The 24116-nt window shown below is 36.7% G+C and overlaps 1 protein-coding gene across 1 annotated transcript in view; it reads right to left on the reverse strand.

Annotated features, from left to right (window-relative positions):
• Positions 1–24116, reverse strand: part of DIAPH3 (diaphanous related formin 3) — a 503156-nt gene that overhangs the window by 129794 nt on the left and 349246 nt on the right. Inside the window, exon 25 of the mRNA XM_075199796.1 lies at positions 3467–3602. Within this exon, the coding sequence (XP_075055897.1) occupies positions 3467–3602 (136 nt within the window). The remainder of the gene's footprint in view (positions 1–3466; positions 3603–24116) is intronic.

Raw genomic sequence — 24116 nt, forward strand, 5'->3', positions numbered from 1 at the left:
AGGATTTTGTTTGCATGCTTTTCAGTACTGGAGAGTTACACTGTGGTTTACCTAGGATGCATCCAGACTCTAAATATGATTGTACATTGTAACCACCCCTCCGACCCAGCGCAGCATGGTTTTCTCAAGGTGCAAAATGGAATCTTTAGCTGTTTAATAACATCTAATACGTAAAGCATAACTTACACAAACAGTGCTTCTATATATGCATTGCTATGGTGCTTTATATCATTGGCCAACTTATAAATGTGCACCTAGAACAAGGTTATGGGCATTTATGCTTCCCATGTGCATGATCATTGCCATTTAGAAGCATTGCCTTCTTATACATTTTAACTGCCATCATTAATTTCAACTTTGTTTTTCTTTAGAAGTTTTTGTCTGATGTGTGCGATATATAACCGCTAACAACAAAAGAAAAAGTCAGAGCTGCCATTATTTCAAGTTATGAATATTTGAATGAATGTTTTATTTTAAATTCATGGGTTTATATGTGCATGTTGAACAGTACTTGAAAGTATAGCATTCTCACCATCAGGTGGAGCCAATTGCTGGCAACTGTACTCCCCTTAGTAGCCCTTCAGAACCAAGCAAACTAAGAAAAACTTACAAATATTCACAATATCCCCCTATGATAGCCAATTGAATCATTTTTATCTGATTAACAGCAGGCCGCAAAAAAACCCAATTTGCAGCAAGACACAACTGCCAAATATTCAATATATTACTAAATCAGCAGGTGATCTGCCTTGGCTGTGTCATGAGACTTGACCTGCACAGAGCAGTTTCACTAGACAGCTCAGATTGAGAAAAATACTAATCTGGGGCAATGTATGGTATTCTGAATACAGCATTTGTAATACAGACTTTTTTACAGAATTTTTATTTTTATTTTAAGTGAACAAAATAATTTACCTATGCACATGGCAGAAATTATACACCAACTATAGCACTGAAGAGACCTGCAGAGCAGATATGATTCAGTGCACCATCACTACAAGCTGAAAATGATTATTTCATTTAAAGGACCATTAAACCCTAAAACTGACATTTTCAGATATGAACCATAAAGATAAAACAAATTATTCAGTGTTAACCTTACATTCCACTGCAGCTTTATTAACCAGTAAAGCATTACCTTCCTAATCCACTTGAGAGGGTTGAAGTCCCTCCCTCATTTTTAGCACAGTGTCCCAATGTCATCTGATACCGATCAAAAAGCTGAGACAACATCTGCCCCTGTATATGACACAACCAACCCCCACAAAGCATTCTGGAAGGGAAGTCTGCCACCTGCCAGTCACTGGACCACATTTATGCATGCATATTGTAAGTTGCTTTGGTTTCACTCTGGCATGCCTATATGGTCCAAAAAAGAGAGGTATGTACCCATATTGTAGAAATTAAATGTTAGTGTTTGTGCCAATGGGCAGGTTGCACCACTTACCTTATTCCAATTATATTTTATATTGATATTATAGAGCCTAATACACAAATGTTTAATAGTATATTGTATTATTGTTGCACTACCACTTACATAAATCCCCTTTCCTTTATTTATGTATTTTCACACACACACACACACACATATATAATATATATATATATATATATATATATATATATATATATATATATATATATATTGAGAAATGTGATTTTGCTAACCTGACGCCATCTTGTTGCCTTATAGCCATTTTGTTCTGTTATAGCTTAAATACAGATTAGATGCACCTGTTTTGTAGGAGTAATTCATAATTTGCAAGAATATGCTTATAACCTTGGACATAGCAGACAGGAGATAAGCCAAACCCCCCTGGGGAGTTTTCCTGTGTGATAATGAGTGAATGTACTAACATCTGTGTAAAGGGAGCATGAGTGCAGGGCCATCTTAACAACATTATGGGCCCCAGGGCAAAGCAGTGCACCGGGGCCCCTATGTATGTATGTATGTATGTATGTATGTATGTATATATATATATATATATATATATATATATATATATATATATATATATATATATATATATATATATATATAGATGTATAGAGATACAGATATAGATATATAGAGATAGAGATAGATGTACTTGCTCAGTGACCTTTGAAGGGTTTTTTTGCAGGATTATTTATTTATTCTAATTAAGAGCCCTGCCTACAGGGCCCCCGGGCACCTGCCCATCGTGCCCAATGGAAAAGATGGCCCTGCATGAGTGGTTAAAACCTTTAGGGGTGTAGTTTTCTGTAATATGTGATTTTTGCTATATAGATAGGGACATGTAAAGCAGAGTTTATTGTACACTCAAACCATGCAGTGTATTTAATTCTCTCCAGCTGATGAGCTCATAACTGATAAACTGACACTTACAGGTGAACAATCTGATTTAGATTTGACATTATATATATATATATATATATATATATATATATATATATATATATATATATATATATATATATATATATATATATATATATATACACACGCACATACATACATACATACACATGTTTATGTTACATAGGAAAGAATCCTATTGTCTACTCTTAAGTATGTTCCACATGATCACACAAGGTGGTGATCTTGTACATTTAGGACACTAGTTTGCGGTCATACATTATTCTGTTTACTCATTTTGCTACATTATAAAAAGCAAAATGAATGAATGAAACATGGGGTTATAAAATATCATAATTCTAAAGTTTAAATTTAAAATTCAAAAATGGTGATCAATTTACCATCTGATTAGACTGTTGCATTTTGGCAAATGATGATCTCCAAGTGAAACGCTTGTTTGACAAATGATGTTTAATGAAGAGGACTGTAAACTTTCCCTGCTGTATTGCCATGCAAGGGTAAAATAACATATGGAGAACTTATGTCAGTTACAGGATGAGGTGGGCACACCTGTCTTAAAGGTGAAGTCAATCTTGAATGTGTGTTATACAAACACCCTTCACTGGTAGATTGGAGGGAGCCATCTGGGATCCACATATTAGACATACAAGCTCCCAATCCTTACTCTTCTGAATGGCTGCCATACCCAGCTAATCAAATTACCTCACAGATTAGATGGATGCGTCAGTCATGCAATCAGGTCTTGCCTTTTAATTAAACCTACAGGCTGTAATACATAGAATAACACATTTTTGTGTGTGCAATACCTAACAAAAATAAACTGCAACAAAATAAATCTTCCCCTGACCAAACAAAAGACAGAAAAAGTATTGTCACTTACTGAATGACATTACTGCCTAAATTACACATCTCACCCATACAGACAAGAGGTGTCTATCTCAATGGTGTATACTACACAAGTTTTTGCTACAGATGGTAGGGTATGAGGAGGACACCACATCAGTTGTCTCCTCATGCAGTAGAAAATCACATATCCCTTGACGTGTGCTTTGTTATATCATTATTTTTTCTATTAGAACTAGTACATATTTATTACTTAGTACGAACCTCTGTTCTTTTCCAAAAGACGTTTCTTCTTTCTCTGCCTTTCTTCTTTCTCTTTTTCTGCCATTTCCTTTGCCAGCCTGACTCTCTTCTGTTTTTCTTCTGCCTCTCTACACTTAATATTCTCCTTTGTTGCTTGCTACAGAAAAAGTAAATTAAATCCTGTTAATTAACAGTCTGAATGATACAGAAACATGATACTGTATTTAAAATCAATCGGAAAATAAATGAAGATTCAGAGCCGTTGCCTTGTTTCTTGTGGCACACAGGATTTGCACTAATGGGCACATTTAAAAAATTACAGTCATTGGAAACTCTTACACGCACCAGGTGTATTTGTCATCCATGGCATACACAGTGCAGAGAGTCACAAGCTGCATTATACATATAATATATATGAACATCAACCAATTAAATTAAACAAGAAAATTGCTTTCCAAGTGCCAGGAAATCTGCAATGTTATTTGAAACAAATATGTACAAAACTGAGAGAGACCAGCTTGTGGTTTGCTTTTTAATATAGTGTGGCAGAATAAAAACAAAAAAACAGAAACAAAAAAACAACACATAAATGCAAGAGATATACAAACTTTCCAGTGCAGCAGATGAACACATAACAAATCAATAAATGAAAAGAAGCAACCATCTGTGCAACTCTTGCTGAAATTTATTCACCCTTCTCCCATTCTTTCAGCAGGATACTTACATTTTAACATGTGTTCGATTTACCAGAAATACATTGCTTTGCTTATTTAAAGCTTATTTCACACAAGAAACCGTGGCTTATCACTCGCTATTTGCCAAAAATGAATATTCAGTCAATTCACAATGCCATGCTCTACAGCAGGCATTTCTCATTAAACTAAAATAATGTGTCGTTTGTATTTACTTATGTCAAATGGTAAAATATCCGTTAACCGTCGTAAATAATGTTAAGTGGACATGAACATGTAAAAATATCAGTACGTGAAACCTTTCTGTAGTCAGAGCTCCTTTGTAGTTAAATAATTTAGTAGAAATAACAGCATCACCATATTGTAGCATCTATATTTTGATACATGTACTCATTCTACTGTTACCAATTCACACTATACAGCTTTATTTTTGTCTTCTCTTAACTTCTACAAGTCAATCCCTCCACTCCTCTCCCAATCTATATGTATCTAGCTTCCAATCCAAGTTGAACTATTACCTATCCAACTGGTAGTACTGCAGCCAACTCTGCCTACTCCTATGTCATTTACAAACATCACCACAAATTAATCTATTGCACTTGTGAACTTGTATTCCGAATTTCAAGCCATGCTACCTTATTTTTGTTCCTGTATGTCTCCCATTATTTACTGTAATTAAATTGTGAGCTCTTTGGTACAGTGAATTCAATCCTAACCTTTTCTATTGCATTAGCGAATATCATTATGCAATGTTTGCTGTGTCTTATAATTTTGAAAAGCATTGTGTCCACCAAAGATTGACAAATGTATGCGTACATAATAATAAACATGGCAAAGGACTAATGTAGTCAGGAGGTGGACAGACACTTTTTCCTTTGTGGCTTTTGTTGTGTTCACACAAGAAAATCACTATATTAAGTTTGTATTAACTGTGCAAACGTTGATGTCCACACAATAAAGACAATGGTAAAAGATCCTGGGAGTTACCGGCTTCACATTATATACTACTCATGACAAAACAATACACCCTGCTGGAACATGCTGAGCAATCGCTGTTTGTCTGTCTCCCTATTACTCTGCACCGAATAAACCCTAGTTAAACCAGTGGAAAAAAGCTTGTCCATCCCATCATCATCAACCCATTCTTGTCCCTCTGATCCAGCTGTAAAGCTGGGTACACACTACAGAAATTTCAACCAACTTTTTATGCCGACCGATGGTCCGATCGGTCGGTCGGTCCATGGACTGCATACACACTCGCCTTGTTTAGGACGAGAAAGGGAAGAGCGGACGTGCCGTTAGCGACTTTTTACAGCCATGTTGTCGTGAACGATGATTTAAATTCCGTACACACTGCAGCGACATTTGCGGGAAATGTACGAGATACCGAAGACATTAGCATAAAGGGGCGGAACCTGCACTATAGTTAACTCCCAAAACAGCTTAAAAACAGAAGGCTACACTTTCCTCTCATTCATTCCCAAAAATGAAAGACAATATTGCGAACATTAAGAGAAAAATCAAAATCCTTGATAATACTTTTGATATGTATATGCTGTTTGCAACTGTTCTGCCACAATACCAGCAATAAAAGTGTTGCGTTAACACTGTGTGGTTTATTCAGAGTATTTCAGACATATTGGGGCATATTCATTATGTAATACAGGTTAATATGGTGTTATAACTTTCATAGTTTTGAAACTTTATAAAGGTTAAATGAGAAATGAATGCCAACATACATCCAAAGGGTAATAACCCACGTGCTTTATACACATGTAACGGTCTACAGCCAGACAGGTGCAATACACATCTATACAAAACACAGTGATGTGCGGATTTCACACCACGTGGGACTGTGATTGACATAAAAATATACATACACACGCCCCCCAGTTCAAGGAAGTATCGTAGGATTGTCGTGGATCTGTTGGAAGTTTATACACACTACACAGCGGAAACGAGATTGGAACTAAAATATTAAATGGTACGACCAACCAAATGAGGCGACAATCGTCCATTTGGGCAGACTTTCGACCATCGTGTAGCTGCACACACTGACCCGACTTTTGAACGAGCGGTTGTATGTCAGCTGTTTCAGCCGATTATTGGACGAAAACAGTGTAGTGTGTACCCAGCTTTAGTCACCGTAATCATGGTAATCACCACGGTAAGAGTGACAATCACCACTGCAAAATTACAAAAGGTGATTCACATATGGTAATGTTTCTTGGATATGGTAAAATGATACAATAAAACAATATGATACACAGTATATTTTCTAAACGAAAAACAAAACTCAATCTAATTATAGTTTGAGTGATGGAAAGAAAAGTATTAGGGAAATAGCCAACTAGAGTTGATAATGTAATCATTATATCAGCATGTAGCTTATGGGATCAGATTTCATGCTTCTTTTGCAATAACTGCTCTTTGAGATAACAGAGGAACATGTGGAAGACAAATGTAATTTGCATAATTAAAATAGGCATTGGTTACAGTTATATAATTAAAACGTACTGCAGAAGAGAAGCACGGTGAATTTTGTCAACACGTGTTAGGAAATTTGCAACCATGTAAGACGCTTCTGTGCATTTCAGTGTGGAGAACATATGTCCAATGGGGAACACAGATTGCTATTAAGGCTGCTCACAAGTACATAAGCATACAATCACATGGGTGCAGCACGAGCACTTGTTCGCATATTGGTGGCTTTAAAAGGGATTAGAAATCCCATTTACTTGTATAACCCTTATGTGCTCTGTTTATAATAGTGCAGTTAGTGGCAGAGCTTTAATCATACAATGATACATTAGATTCAGAATCATAGCTAGATTTCTTTTTAAACTATACTTACATAACAAGGCTTGATATTAGTGTGAACACAGATAGTGACACACCTATAATAAGATAACTATTACATAGTAGATTCATTTTATTGCTGCAAAAATCTGAATTCGTGCTTTCAACATTCTATCGTATAAGTGACGTTTCTTTTGTAGAATACACTACACTAACACAAACATACAATGTATTAATGTTTTGTGAGAATGTCACTAATGCAACTGCACACTGCAGAGGAAAAGAATCACCTATGGAATTACCTGATCTGGTTATATGCTACCAATAAACAAACCGGATCCACTTCCAACATTACTGATTCTGTTGGATTCTTTCAAACTGTGATTATAAAGATTAAATAGCTCATCAGAAGAGATTGCAGTTAAGTAATGTAGATGCCAGAATCACGTCAAATAAAGTGGAAATTCAAACTCAATGTGTTAATGACTAGCCAGTCAGCATTACTGTTGTGTTTAAAAAACAAACACCACCACAATAAAAAACAAAAGCAATAGATGCTGAAAGAAAAAAATGCCAACAATACCTTTCTACTAGACCGGCGGTTCCCAAAGTGTGCGCCGCGGCTCCCTGGGGCGCCGCCACAGGGGTGCCGCGATCACCATTCAAAAAAAAGAAAAGAAAAAACAAACCAAAAAAACCCCCCAGAAAACTTACCCATCCAGCGCCGGATCCTTGCCCTCACTGACTGCCGGGCGTGACGTCATCACGTCCGACAGTGTCAGTGAGGAGCGGCAGCAGAGAGCACAGAAGACAGCGGAATATGAAGAATGAAGGTAAGTAAAGGAACGGAGAGTGAAAGGGGACAGAGAGAGAGACACGCTGAAGGAGGGGGACAGAGAGAGAGACACGCTGAAGGAGGGGGACAGAGAGAGAGACACGCTGAAGGAGGGGGACAGAGAGAGAGACACGCTGAAGGAGGGGGACAGAGAGAGAGACACGCTGAAGGAGGGGCACAGAGAGAGAGACACGCTGAAGGAGGGGGGGGGCAGAGAGAGAGACACGCTGAAGGAGGAGGGGGACAGAGAGAGAGAGACACGCTGAAGGAGGAGGGGGACAGAGAGAGAGAGACACGCTGAAGGAGGAGGGGGACAAAGAGAGAGAGACATGCTGAAGGAGGGGGGCAGAGAGAGAGACGCTGAAGGAGGGGGGGGGGCAGAGAGAGAGACGCTGAAGGGGGGGACACAGGGTGTGAGATGGCAAAGAGGGGGACACATGGTGTGAGATGGCGAAGGGGCGTGGTGATAAAGAGGCACAATGTGATGGTGAAGGGGTCTAAATACATCTTACCTCATTTTGACCCAACTACTTAAAAAACAGGACTACCTGGTAATTATTTTGGCTTAGGGGTGCCTTGGAAAAATTATGGTGACCCTAAGGGTGTCTTGAACTGAGAAAGTTTGGGAACCACTGCACTAGACTATACCTATAAAATCTTAACTTGAGAACAAAAAAAACACAGGGTTTTAGGAATTCTTGGTTGTCTGATGAATGCATTTTATTTCGTAGCATTTAAGTACGTGCTCATGCATGCTGGCATGATTCTAAAGGGCATTCAATTGTAAAATAATCTGCAGCGTGTGTCCTGGAACAGCCACGTGACACTATCAGCATCATTTATTTATATAGCGCCACTCATTCCGCAGCGCTGTACAGAGAACTCATTTACATCAGTTCCTGCCCCATTGGAACTTACAGTCTAAATTCCCTAACATACACACACAGAGACTAGAGTCAATTTTGATAGTAGGCAATTAACCTACTAGTATGCTTTTGGATTGTGGGAGGAAACCGGAGCACCCGGAGGAAACCCACACAAACACAGGGAGAACACACAAACTCCACACAGATAAGGCTATGGTCAGGAATTGATATGCGTCAATTTCTTTTTAGTGAAACATCCGCTTACTTTTGCTCGCGCCCCATAGAGGTGTGAGCAAAAGTGAGCGTTCCTTTTTACTGGATAAACTATAAGCTAACTGAATTTGCTCATAAGGGGTATATTCAATTGCCCGTAATGTTCTGAGGAACATCGCAGCCTTGCTTTATTATCCTTACTACAGTAAAAAGTAACACAGATTTTTGCTCACACTTTTATGGGGTGCAAGTATTAATCAGCATTACACCTCTCAAAAAAATATCCGCATGAGGAGGCTCCACGCGCGGATATTTTCTGAATTGAATCTGTCCCTAACAATCTTTTATTAAAACATAGGTAAAACTGGCCAGGAGTGATCAATATGAAACACTATATAAATTTTTATTGGTAAAAGAAAAATAGCTTTTTTTCAAATAACATGTTTTCATTAATATTCTTCTATTATCATTATGACATAAGGAGGACTGTAGTGTTACAATGCATGTTAAATACGCTTCCCAACATATTGCGTGGGGAACCTAGCACCAGCGAGACCCATCGAATCTCACCGACACTTGATGCATAGGGCGAAGCCCTAGCTGTAGTGAAAACATATGTACAATTAGTGTATTAGATGTGTGTAGTCTTCATGCATTCAGTACTATTTTAAATAGGAGAGTACAACTACACTAACACTTCAAAAGGCATAAGTACGTTACAGAATGAAGGTTGAATTCAATAACTGAATGTGCAGCTGAACACTTTGCACACTTGTGGGATAATTGATATAATATTTACTTATGAGCATTTAAAGAAAATATAAACAGACAAATAAAATAAGGGCATACAATAACAGAATGTAAGATGTCATATATATGCAAATAAACAAGTATAGGGGAAGTGGTAAGAAAAAAAAAAGAAAAGACTTCAGTAATGGTAAGATTGACTGACAGGGTCTTGCAGTACTTGGTAATGGTACCGAATACTTCATAATGCTATGGCGTATACTCGGTAAAACAGTAGGCAATAGCAATAGAACTAAAGACCATCCATTTACTTTAATATACCCTACACTTTGTTCTGTCAAGCCAGTTAGCAAATAAGGTAAAGAACAAATTGTATAGAATAGTGTTAAAAACTTGAACAGGTGTTGAACAGAAAATGATCAAGCTTGAATAGGATGCAAATGTAATTAGAACACTGCAATGAAATGTTATGCTCAATAAATATTAACCTTTAAAATTACCACAAATGTGTGTATCAGAACAGTAGATTACCAGCAACTCTGACAAAAGAACGGTTAACAAATAAACGTGCAGGTTATTTTTTCTCTTGTGGCTAAAGTGTTGGAAGTATTGATGCACGCTCAATAGGGAACTGTGTAACCCAAGCGTAAGGGAAATAATGAGTTTGCAAAATTTATTGCCAACTAAGAACCTGCAAGAAATCGTTACTATCATGCAATCATTGTGTAAGATCAATATGCTGCTTTGTACCTGGAGACAGACTTAAATGTATGTTCTGTTAACACTTTGGGTCAGGCTTTTTTTTTTTTTACATTGGGTGTTATCAATGGAAAATATTAATAATCGTATAGTAACAAATGTTTAGCTTTTCTTCAGTAAGAAAGCCAGCATTCATTTACATACACTACAAGTAGCTTCTGAGATATATGCACACTTATGTAATGCACACTGCAAAATATTTCTGGCACAAATGCAGTGGCACTGAAAGACCATAATGGCCCTAGGGTGTTGTGTTCATTAATCATACGTATTTTATACTGCACAATTAAATGTAATTGGTGTTGGCCAGGAAATATTGTGAATAGATAAATAAAGGGCAGGAAGCTTCCGGGTCAGCCTCACTTGGAACAGAGAAATGGCCTGGTCATTAGGTGTCCTACTTCTTTTGGAGACAAGAAACAGGCTACTGTGACTCCCCCAAGTGACATAATCTGGGACTGCACTTTGATTTTGCTTATTTTCAAAACCCAAATTTGGTCCAGTAAACATCAAGGGGCAGGTATGTAAAAAAACAAAAACCCACTATGTACTCTCAATAATGTATTTATTAGAATTGGACTGCATGTTCAGTTAGAAACATTCCTGTAATCATCACTGATTCATCATTGTCATTATCACTAGAGAAACTGACAGGTAATGCAACAACAGTAATATCAACATCATATCAAGCAAGACTGCAAACGGGAATGCAGAAGCACTGCACACTGGAGTAACAGTCAACCTTGGGGATAATGACTGGAGAGAAATTGCAAATTTATCGGACCTTTATCATCACCAACATTACCATTTTCAAGTTCTTTTTTTTTTTTTACATTTTTAGTCAAAAGCAAACAAGCTTTATTTGCCATATCTAGATCTGCACCCCCTTAACTTACCGACAATAATTATGTAAACAATTGGGATAATATTAGCACTTAACTGGGTAATTGTACACTTTCAGCTGCCAAAGCTTTTAACTATAGTTCTGAGTTTTTTGTCAACATAAACATGAAAACTACATGATGGCATTATAACCTTTTGTAGTTCAGGTGTTGGTGATAATGAAGGAGAAGGTTGTTCTTCGATCGTTTAACTCAGGGAACTTTACCTTTTACCCCCAAATATATTTAGATACGCCGACGTTACCCACTTGATTTGAAAGGAAGCAAATCATATATTATTAATTATTGGAATTCAAAATTTTATTTAATCTATTAAAAATTTCTTTGAAAGCCTCAACTTCAAAACTTCAGGTTTTGGAGAAATGATGTTGCTTCATTTTTGATACGAGAGCATCAATATTGGGGTATTTTGATGTCAGAGCAATTTGGGTACAGACTTCAGCTTCCAATCGATTTCTCTGCTTTGTTTTTATGTTCGTTAAGAGTGGAAAATCCTTGTTCGCAAAGGTAGGCTGTTGCAAAAGGCAGCAACTTTTTGATTGCCTCCTCATGTGTAATTTTGAATGCTTTTTCAGCTGTTGACATCCAAAAATATGACAGATCTGCTTTGTTTTCAAATGCAATACGTGCTTCATTTTTGCATCAAAGCTCAAGAAGTGCCTTTGCCAACCCTTGAGGCTCTTTTGGTACAACAGCAATTTCACATTTAAAGGGGTCTACAATCCAACTGACAGCATGTGAATCAGCAGCATTACCCCCAGGAATTTTTTCATTTTTACCCCATTTGGGGCAATTTACCCCTGTTCCCTGACCACTGGTTTAAGTCTTACAATGTGTAAGTCAGCTTGTTCTATGCAACTTGTGTGGCTCATTTCAGCATGACTATTTTCCTCATCATTGGCCTCATCTAAGATATATTTCTGCTAAACCTGGTAAACGTACAACAACTGCATCCTGGCTTTAATAGCTTACATTTCAGCTGACAATTTTTCCTAACAGCCTTTTTTTGAGTCTGCTTCTAAATGACTGTGCTGAACTAGTTACACAATTAATAATTACAAAATAGTGTTAATTATGAATTTATGAAAACAGAGCATAATCATCATTTATTTACCGTATTTTTCGCTCCATAAGACACACTTTATCCCCCAAAAAAAGTGGGGAAAACAGTGTGTGCGTCTTATGGAGTGAATACTGCAGAAACTCTCCGTTGAAACACTATTTTGATTCAATCCGGCACCCTTAGACCGGAAGTGGAGAGATTTGCGTTCCACTGTGGAACGCAGGGTATCCGCAGATCTCCGCTTAGACGAGCTTGAACGCTGCGATCATCCCGCCCGTTCAGCAGGACACTCGATCCCGGTCTTCTTTTACCAGGCTGCATTCTCACGCATCTACAATCATATTTAGCGTGAGTCCATGTTTGACATTTACATCCGGAACACAGTATTATTTTCTGAGTGCTTTTGTATGTGTTTTTATGTTTTTATTTGTGTATCTCTGGTCTGTATGGCCATTTTGTTCAGCCATTAAATTTTAGATTATTACCTTTCCCTATTTCCAGTCATTTATGGGACATTTCCATTATCCCCCACTCTGCTACTATTCTAGTATCATTTTCATTTGTGTTGCATTTTTGAATATTGGATCCTTTCCATCCGATTTAGTTTATAGTTTTTTTCTCTTCCTTTCCCTTTTGAGGTTTTATCCTAAGCAAGTGTGGACATATTGAGACTTTCTGATTTGAGCTCCAACTGCCATTTGAGAGACCTATTCACATTCATGTGAACCACCAGCTTTTATATTGCTATGTGTGTGTAATCATACGAAAGCTTTATTATCATCCTTTTTTGTGCCAATACCCACTGTCAATATATATTTATTAAATATTTTATTACACTATTTGGTTCAGAATACTAGGTGCGTCTTATGGTCAGGTGCGTCTTATGGAGCGAAAAATACGGTATATAGCACCAGCAAATTCCATAGCACTTTACAAGCACGGTAATAAAACAATACTGGGTAATACAGAGAGACGGACGGAGAGTTAACAGGGCCCAGCTCGCAAGCTTACAATCTATGGAGCAATTCTCACAGTGGATAGGAACTAGCCACTAGCTAATGGAAAACATTAACAACAAATCAAGATCAATTTGCATGAATAGAATATAAATTGTGGAAGCAAGATCAAAATAAATTGTATAGATTTTAGCTATACAGAATAGAACTGTGCTGAACGGACAGTACTACAAGATTGTGCAAATGTAACAGTACAAAGCAATTTCCAGGTGTGTTAGCTACTAGCTACCCAGCATACTAATAATTCTGGTAGACTAAATCAAAATCCATTTCAGCTGATATATCTATTACTATTTGCTGAGCTATATTCTACTCCAAATAAAGAAATGAAAGTTGATCAATCAATTTATAGGCTATAGCAGGTGCGTGAAAGGGTGGGGTTATCCTAAAAGGAACAAACACACAGAGATCCCCCAGCACACTGCTATAGCCAGCAACAGATCTGCTATTTCTACTGTAGAATAAAATGCAAAAGTCTTAGATGCACACATTTGCAAATGGATGTTAAAGCCACCCGCCTCTCCACAGCGCTTTTGCTAATAGGGTGGTCCTAACTCTAAACAATGAGAGTCCCATATATTTGGGCCATACATATGTGTTTTTAAATTGAAAGCTAACTTACCAAAGAGGTACCCCAGAAGCCTCTAAATAGCAATCCAATGTCAGCACTCCCCTCAGCTACTGACACCAACATGCCTCTCAGACAAATAAAGAAATGGAAGTTGCTCAATCAATTTATAGGCTATAGCAGGTGCGTGAAATATTCTACTGCAGTCCTACCTCAACACCACCACAGAGCAGAGTGAATTGTCAATGTTCATTTACAAAAACAGTGCAAAAGGGTGAAGCAAAAGAGAAACTCAAATACTGCCTTATTGGAACTGCACACCTCTGCAAAGTGCCAGAGAATCTTAAATTGCCTGAAGGTTCATAAGTAATTTCCTCATCTCTAGTATGTTAAATCTGGAAGTTAATGCACAATGACAAATACTACAAGTCGCAATTGTGAGTTAACATAAGTTGACTTGCAGTGCTCCACAGACCAAATCCCCCCCATTATCACCGCCTGAAAACACTCATGGTACCTAATGTAGACCACTTTAGAATTTATACTTTAGTCACATGTGAAATGTTAAGAATATATGATGTTTGAGTTACACCTAGTGTTTCTATTATAAAAAGAAGATGAGTGCAGGGCCTCCGTGCTATAATAAAAACCAGCCCCAGGGTATGTGCATCCAACCCCTCCTTAAAGCTACCAATCCTGAACTGAAATGCGCTGGGGCACTGCTAGAACCCCATGGGCTGTGGGGCTGATATAAATGTATAACTTTGACACTCCAGTGGCCCCAGTACATGGACAGGGGGTCCCAGAGACACCTGCACAGTATACCAATAGAGTAAAATAAACAAATACACATACACATTTTTCATCCTTTAACTGAATAGAGACTTCCAAAAACACTCATTTACCAGTTCAACATAAAGCAAAATGTTTTTTTATCCATTGAGTCCAAATGGTAGGGAAAAATTACAAACTTTAAAATCCCCCCCTCCCCCCCAAAAAAGTAGGACACCCATACACTGTAGCAGCCACTCGTTGCCAAGTGATCAAAACTGGGATTCTCAAGGCCTGCCAATCTTCAGCCAATCACAAGTGGCCTGTGTAGGGAAAAGTTTGTTATTAACAGGTAAAGGGGAATCCTAGGGACTCCTGGGTTTAATCATGTAGGACTTGTAGTACTAGATAGAACAGAAAAGATGAAAGGAGTGGACTGCTTTAGACCAAATTATGCCTGCAAAACATTTGACATTTTGTGGCAAATATTTCTTGCAACAAAAATATCTCTCAAACTACAGCACACCTAAAGTAACCACCTATAAAGCGCCTTTATTATAATTCTTCACTGAATGCAGTGCCAAACATGTAACAATGTAAACATACAAATATGAACAGCATGTATATGTAGATAGAGGATACCTACATGAAATACAAGCAGCTGTGCATAAAACATAAAGGTTCTACAATAACAAAAGTCAAAACAAAAATGCAGGAACATGTGAATCCTGTATGCTGAAATACATGTCATTATTTCCATTTATAGACACATAGAGCCAGCTATAATAATAAATCCTGAGTCCTCCTGTGTCTTTGTATCTTGATGGTGCTTTCAGTATTGTTGCCTGTGAATTCTTTATTCACATAATTCTAACATTACACAGTCAGCTCTATGAACTCCAGCAGTGTGTCTGTATTATATTCTTCTCAGTAAATTATGCATGGCACAAATTTATATTAATAGCTGATTTAGGGTGAAAGTAGGAAGGCTATTTTTTGTGAAGAACGGCAGAGGTCTACTTATATTATTGACGGGGTAGAAATCTTTTTGACATCCTTCTCAGAAAAGCAATTGTACTAGTATGTTGTCTATATAATATTTTCTGTAAGTCAAAGTAAGAATATGACTGTGTATGTAAAGGTCTGAGAAATAAAAATTAAATGAAAGATTTTCAGCCACAAACTAACATTGTAAAATAATATGGATTGCAAATAATGCTTTTCAAAACTCCAGATAGATTCTCATATGCCCAAAAGCACTATCATATATTTCTAGGGTGCAGTTCACATCTTAGAAAGGGACCTGCTAATTGTAAATTATTTTTACACTTTCTATGTTTGTACACTCAGCAGCAAGGGGCACCAAGATAATAATATTGACTGTATAAGTCCTCTTTTATATAAAACCTTATCAGCAGAACAAAAAGCAGGATGACTATCGATAAAGCCATATTTTGTCGCTGGGTAAAGCATATTATACGACTTCCCCAGTAATGGTTTTCAATGCAATTTATTCCAGAGTTGAAACATGATACCTTGTTAAATTCCCAGACACAAGACTTCCAGTCACACCACGCGCTAGGTTCATTTCTGCTATGATACCTGACAGCTTAGTCTTCTTTCACAAATGTTATTAGGAATTGATCATACCTTAATTCATATCTATGGAAAGGGGTTAATATAAACAAACCACAGCTATTTTAAATGCAAGGTTCATATGGGGAGTTCTTTTTTCTTATGTTTTTTTTTTTGTTTTTCTTTAGTGAAATGGACAGAAAGTTACAATGAAAAAGGACTATTCTTAAAAAAGGTACATTTTGAATACAGGGCATCTGGTCAGGAATTTTCACAATATACTGCTCAGATAATATATATATATATATATATATATATATATATATATATATATATATATATATATATATATATATATATATATATATATATATATATTTTTTTTTTTTTTATAAACGGACCTCTTAGTTCTCCAATAACTATGACCCGAGGTACTAGACAGGGATGTTCACTCTTGTTTAATTTGACCTTGGATGCCATCCTCCGTATTATACATTCACACCCTCGTCTGTTCGGCATTCATACTGGGCATAATGAGAGCAGAGTGGTTGCTTTTGCAGATGGTTTGCTACTGTTTTTAACTAACCCACATCATACCTTGACGCTTACTTCAGAAAATTGAGGGATGTGTGCCAGGCTTCATGATTAATCAATCTAATTTGATAGCAATGTCTTTGGGTCCTGAAACCCCGCCATTATGTAGTGCACAGTATTCTATGTTTTGGGCTAGTAGGTCCTTTACTTATTTAGGTATTCAATTGCCAAAAAATATATAGGATTTATATCCCCTTAATATGAGAAAGATGATCAAGGCAGCAATTGATTAAATGGCTAGCTGGAAACACTTGACACTAAAATGACTATTTCCCAAACTCCTATACCACCTACAAATGTAGCCTATTTTAGAGTCACCCAAGAAAGAACGGTTATTAAATAGGGAATTTCAACATTGCATTTGCCAATTAAAACTGCCCAGAATAGTTCTCTAAGCTGCAGTAAAGTGTACCTGAAGGGGGCATTAATTTCCCTAATTTCAAACTGTATGGATATGTAGACACCCTACACTATATTACATTGTTTACATGCGGGACGCTCAAATGTCAATTATGACTTAGAGCAATTGCTCTTGACAGATGCCCATTTGATTGCCTTTCTTAACCTTCATAAACATGTTATCCCAGAGGAGGTACAGAACAATCCAGTTTTGATGACGGCCTGAAAGTCATGGCACTTTACTCACCGTAAGTGTACTTTTAATAGTCAGTATTGTCTTTTCCTACCTTTCATACAGAATCATGAATTTCAACATGGCCAGTCCTTTAAACCTTTTAATAATTGGCAGTCGAGGAGTATCGCCCGCATCAAGTCGTTGATCATTGCCTCATCGTGGACCACTTTTACGATATCTCAGGTTATAGAACAATTTGAATTACTGCATACGTATATATTTGCGATTTTCCAGGCCAGACACTATATTCATATGGTGCTGGTCATTACTCCAATCCTCCAACAGAGAGTTGGAGTAAGGACCTTGATTTGATACTGGATAAGCCCCTCCCTTGTAGAAATATTACCTCAACACATTATAAACTTGAGGAAATTTTGTGACTTTACAAGATACATTCAAGACTGACATTGGTTAACAATATTTTCACATATCTATAAATCTAATTCTAATACACATTCTTATTCTTTTTGTATTCTCATCTAGTAATTATAGAGAGATGTTTTATAACATTTTTCATTGCGGGTATCTGTCCCCACATTGTAGATTTATTATAAGGCTCACAGACTTTAGTGGATGCCCCAAGTGTCATGTAAATGACGCTTCCTATTATCATTGTATGTGGGAGTGTCCGTACATAAAAAGATTCTGGAGGCAGGGGCACGAATTTGCCTTGGATACCCTTTTAAATTGTGTCACTCCTTTGACTCCGGAATGGGCCATCTTAGGTATAAATCCTGAATCACTTAAAATGATGAAGGACTGTTCTTATTGATTATCTCTGCAGGTGTAGGTTTAGGACTCCCCACCAACGTTATCTATATTTAAGTTTAAATTGTATTATATCTTTCGGATGGATTGGATTGAGTCTTCTCTGCTTAAAGAAAAACAAATTAAGGGCTTCTTTCAAACATGGGAAATTTATACTGATTCTTTGCCCAGCTCTATCAAACCACAAATTCAGTCCTGTTTTAAATCTACATCCTGGTATCAATCTAGATTTTTGGTAAATGATTATTGTGCTGGATGATGATTAATACTACTATTGTCACCTTTAAGTGGATTTCTATGCCCTTTTTGGGTTTTGAACTGGGTGACATTTTGACCTGGGACATATAGTCTTGGAGGTATTCGTTGTAGCTGGGTGATATTCTCAGAAATGTGTTATTTTTTGTGATTGAGTTGGTAATAAGTTTAACTGAGTCGGGGGCCTTATTCAAGGAGAACAATTTTAGTTCTTGTGGTCAAGGATGTGGTATTTTAATTACTTGTATAATGCACTCTTGAAAATGTTTGTTTGTTGTTTTGTACTAACATTGTGGCAGAATATGTCATGATTATCATTTTTACATTTGCATCTGCTTCAATAAAGATAACAAAAAAGGAAAACATGAAGAGACAATGACATGTTATAATACATGACTCACTATTTACAACCAAAGGATATACACCATGCTTGGCTTTTCCCGATGTAACCCTGAACAGCGAGTACATTGTCACACCCCATTTAAACCAATCCTTTTTGTCCTATCACCCAAGCCTAGTGGAGAGTAAAAGCACATCAAAATAGGCCATCTTCTTTGTAAAGCCGGTTTAGGCCAGTGTTACCAGCCAGCAAGGCAAACAGGAAACACAGTCTATTTAACATGTGGTGATGGAGGTAGAGCTTTCACTACTGTAGTATATACTGCAATATTTACACATATCCTATGTATGCGGGAAGTATAATATTAACCTTCATTTATATGGCACCAAGATATTACACATTGATATAACATCACATAAAGGATTTGTTCCTAAGGCAACATAACCAAGTTAATTAGGTATTCACACATCCACATCCAATGTTCTATTTTGTAATTCATGTCGATGCCATCACAATCATCTGCTGCCCTCACTGCTGAATATTTTCTGAATCTTTTACTTTTGTGGGTAGAATGGAGTGTATTTAAATGTAAAACACATATTATAGGATCATCATCAGGCTGTACACATGTTGTCTTCTACAACAAAAACTATGAACACCAATTGTATAGGAGAAACTGAACAGTTAAAAGGAGATATCTATTTTACTTAAGAACTTTACTGCATCCTCTAGCTTCTCAAAAATATAACTTTGTTGACAGCCACAATTCCCTGTGATTAGCAAGGACTCATCATTCACATATCAATGCTAGGGTCCCTTTATGACAGGAGATACCCGACATACTAGCTCTAAGGCTTTTAAATAAAGCCTTTGCATCTGACATAATCTGATAAGCAAGCAGGTGATCAGCAGAGGTCAAAGTTATATGTGGGTGTTGGGACACTATTTAAGTAAAGCAAATGTACACAGAGTAAACCAGAGATGCACAACAGTATCAGCGTAAGTGCAAACAGCAGCAGCTTAAAAATAAGATACCCACTTGCTCCTAATTTTTGTATTATTCAATTGCTGGGCTGCTACAGGGCCCAGCAATATCGGTACTCCCCACCTCTGAGCCCCGCCCAGGGGGAGAACTTGCAGCCCCACATCACCCCTCCATGGCTACTGCTCTGAAAGGAGCAACATATTCTGAGCATGCTCAAAATAGGTCCCCTCTCTGTACAAGCATCTAGAAGCTTCTTCTTTCCATAGTACCCTTCGTTATGCTGGTCTTGCTACTGTAGAATTCTGTAAATAATTCAAGTCAAGCTTAAAATATTTTTTTTTTCTTAAAAGGGCACAACTTAGGGATTAGTTGTTATAATATCTAAGTATGGTTTTCAGAAAGTGTTTGCAACATTATCAGTGGTCCAGTGACTGTGCTCTTTGCAAATCTTCATATTGATCAGACATTATATTTTAACCACACGTCAATCAGAAAAATATCATACCATCATTGTTAACTACAGGGCACAACATTCATATTCAATGTAATATATTAGTTACTTTGGAAAAATCCACTTTGAGCAGTTGGTAATATTCGGGGTATGCATCCAGTCCTTCTCTACAGTGATGGTAAATCTGACACATAGGAGCCATTGATTTAACAACAAAACAATCAACATCTTCGATTAAATATTTTCACCATTGCTTCGACGAGCTGCTATATAACACAAGTTAGTGTTTCTCAAGATGTTAAGTATTGCTAGTGAGGCACACTTCCTTCAGTTAGACATACAGTGAATATAAAAAGTCTACACACCCTTACCGAAATTGCAGGTGTTTGTGATGCAAAGACTGAAATCAAGATAAATCATATCATACCTTTTCCAAGGTAACAAGATATGAAATAGCACAAATAAATGATAAGTTTCGAGCTTACCTTCACCTATTATTACTGGCTGGAGTAAATAAATCTTATGGTGAATCAATGAAAAGCTTGGAAAATATTGCAATCGGTTTGCTATCCCACAAGTGACCATGTCACTAGATACCTTCTGTAAAATTTTGCGAGAAATTCATTTTCATGACAATCTAGTGTTTTGAAAGAAGGCACACAGACAAACTTGTTGCTGTAAGAGAAAACTGGGAAAAATGGGTCAAAAGTTCTTCCAAAATTATATAACCCATTTGAAAATATAACCATAGATGAACAATTAGCTGGATTTCGAGGGAGCTGTCCTTTCAAACAATACATTCCTTCCAAGCCAGAAAACTTTGGTGTGAAAATCTGAACGTTGTGTGACACTAAAAAAGTATATCTCCTGAAGTAACAAGTTTATCCTGGAAAAGAACCAGGACCAGAAAAAAAACAAGGGATGAGAGTTGTGGCAGACCTCACAAGTGAACTAAGTGGGCACAACGTTCCGTGTGACAACTTTTTCATCTTGTATAATCTGGCACAATTTCTGCTCAAATGAAGCATAACCCTATTTGGTACTATAAGAAAAATAAACCGGAACTACCTCTGCAAATCACAAATAAAGCAGGTGCATAGTTCATCTCTTTATTTCACTGAAAACAAAATGGTAGTGAAATATGCTTTGAAAAAATATAAGAATATCATTCTATTGAGCATCTTACATAATGATTAAGGAGTCAGTGATAGGCTTGACAAGAAGCCAAACATAATTTTGGACTATAGCATGACAAAAGACGCAGTGGATACCCTAGATCAACTGATGAACACGTACACTTGCAAACCAAAAATGAACTGATGTCCAATGATAATATTTTAGAATATCAGTGATATAACTGCATACAATTGTCACAAATCACCCTATTAGTTAAGTTAAATTATCAGAACCTGTTGTTGACAAGAACTTCACCTTCAACTTCAATGTATTAATATCTGGAATCTGCTAATATCAGCGAATCGATCGCTAGTTATGGAAGATAAAAGATTAATGCTCAAAATGATAGTGTTTGGAATGCTAATAGGTTGGTGAAAACTGAATTAGGTCAGCTCTCTCAGGGACAACATGCTCAGCTGTTGGAGTGAGCTGGCCACACCTTATCAGAGGAATCCTTTCAATTAACCTATGATTTGCATTATACTGGACTGACCCTGAGCCAATGAAGACCTCTACGTGTTGTCTGTGTGACATCGTCAGTGTTTTTTTTGTAAGCTGAAACTGCATATAAGCAAGCTTCTCTGAGCCATCTATTCTCTACATTACTGACTGCAAAACTAAATGATCCTGGGACCAGGAGAAGTGCTAGCAAAAATGCAATGTATTCTCTGTTTTTATACTTTTCTGCTTTATTGTAATATCTTTTATGCGTTATGATGGCTTGCTGTAAATCCTGCTATATTTTGCAATTAAATATCTTTGTGCGTTGGAACCATAAAAATTGCATTGGATAATGTTTATTGGCAAGTGATGAAATGAATTTAATAAAACATATCTGCAAACCCCATGTTACATATTACTGCCCAAATTGTACAAACAACTAAATAGCTATATTAAACAGTTATAATAAAATGTTTGCATTTTGTTTTTAATTTTGTTTTTTTCTTGTGAAAGACTAATCTTTATTTAACCCAATAAAAGTTTAGAGAATAACACTTTCATTTAATAATATTGAAAAGCGTAATTTCATGATACAGGTCATATTGACCCATACAGTACATCAGTATAGTAGACACAAAAATAACTGCAGGCTTAAACACCAAAATCACAAGACTATTTTTATTTACTTTTATATTTTTATTTTTTGAGAACAATGGTGTCAGGCAAGGGAGCAATCACATCCAATTTGCCAGAATATATAGACATTTTTCTACAACCTATCGTTAACAAAGCAAAAACGTTATGCGAAAGATACAACCAAGGGAAGAAGAATATATACTCATGACATGTAAGGTCACATCCACATATACCTCAGTCAGACCTCAATCATTTACAAATAAACTTCATTCTGGAAGCTATTTTGTGCATACTTCAGCCTAATTACTTCTGGTTTGAGGGACACAGACAGATTTGCAGGTCCACTATGGGAACACTTTTGTGCCAAGTTACACTATATCTATATATATATATATATATATATATATATATATATATATATATATATATATATATATATATATATATCTATATATATATATATATCTATATATATATATATCTATATATATATATATCTATATATATATATATATATATATATAGATATCTATATATATATAGTAGTAAAGATGTATTGACAACATTTATATATGGGACGGAAGACAGAAAATTTGAGAGGTTTATAGCCCATATCAACAAGAACAACCGTAATCTCATATTTACTGCAACCACAAGGGGGATTTTCAAGATCTAAAAGGTATTTGTAGAAAACGGAAAGTTAATAACAAAGTCTTTCTTGAAAAGGGTAGATTACAACAACCACATTCTTGCAACAAGTAACCATCAAAAAAAATAGTTAGGGCAGTGTCTTAGTGGTTAGCACTTCCATCTCACAGCAATGAAGTAATGAGTTTGTTTCCTGACCATGGCCTTATCTATGTGGAGTTTCTATGTTCTCGCCGTGTTTGCGTGGGTTTTCGCTGGGTGCTCTGGTTTCCTCTCAGACTTAAAAAAAAACAACAACATACTAGTAGGTCAATTGGCTGCTATTAAAGTCTCTCTCGGTCTGTGTGTGTGTGTGTGTGTGTGTGTGTATTTTAGGGAATTTAGACTGTAAGCTAGAATGGGGCAGGGACTGTTGTGAGTTCTCTGTACAGCGCTGCAGAATTAGTGTAACTATATAAATCGATGGTGATGATGATAGTTACCAAGTGGGCAATTCCGAAGAGTCAGGAGGAATTGCTCTAAGGTTTCAGATTACGAACAGCAGACGGTCTATGGACAAGGATTTTAGAAAAGAACTAGGAATCTAAAATCGTAAACAGTTGGAAGAGGCTAAAAATATAGAGACGTCTCCTGCTAGCCCCTAAAAAAGAAAGACTGACATCTGGTCAGATTTATTACACAATATAGTGGTAACTTAGAAGTCCTAAAAAATATAATACAAAAATACTGCCTCATTTCACACTTAGATGAAAAACTCAAGAGGCATTATATTAGTAAAGCCTGCTATCATTTTCAAAAAAGCCCAGAATCTCAGAGGCAGCCTAGTGTTTGCAGGTGCAATTCCAGTAAAAGAAAAGAACCTAAAGGAGACATGGCTGAACAAGAAAATAAATGGATTCTATTATTACAATAGATGTCAAACATGTAGGCTCACAAA

The sequence above is a fragment of the Mixophyes fleayi genome, chromosome 2, assembly GCF_038048845.1.
Source record: "Mixophyes fleayi isolate aMixFle1 chromosome 2, aMixFle1.hap1, whole genome shotgun sequence".
In the NCBI taxonomy this organism is placed as follows: domain Eukaryota; kingdom Metazoa; phylum Chordata; class Amphibia; order Anura; family Limnodynastidae; genus Mixophyes; species Mixophyes fleayi.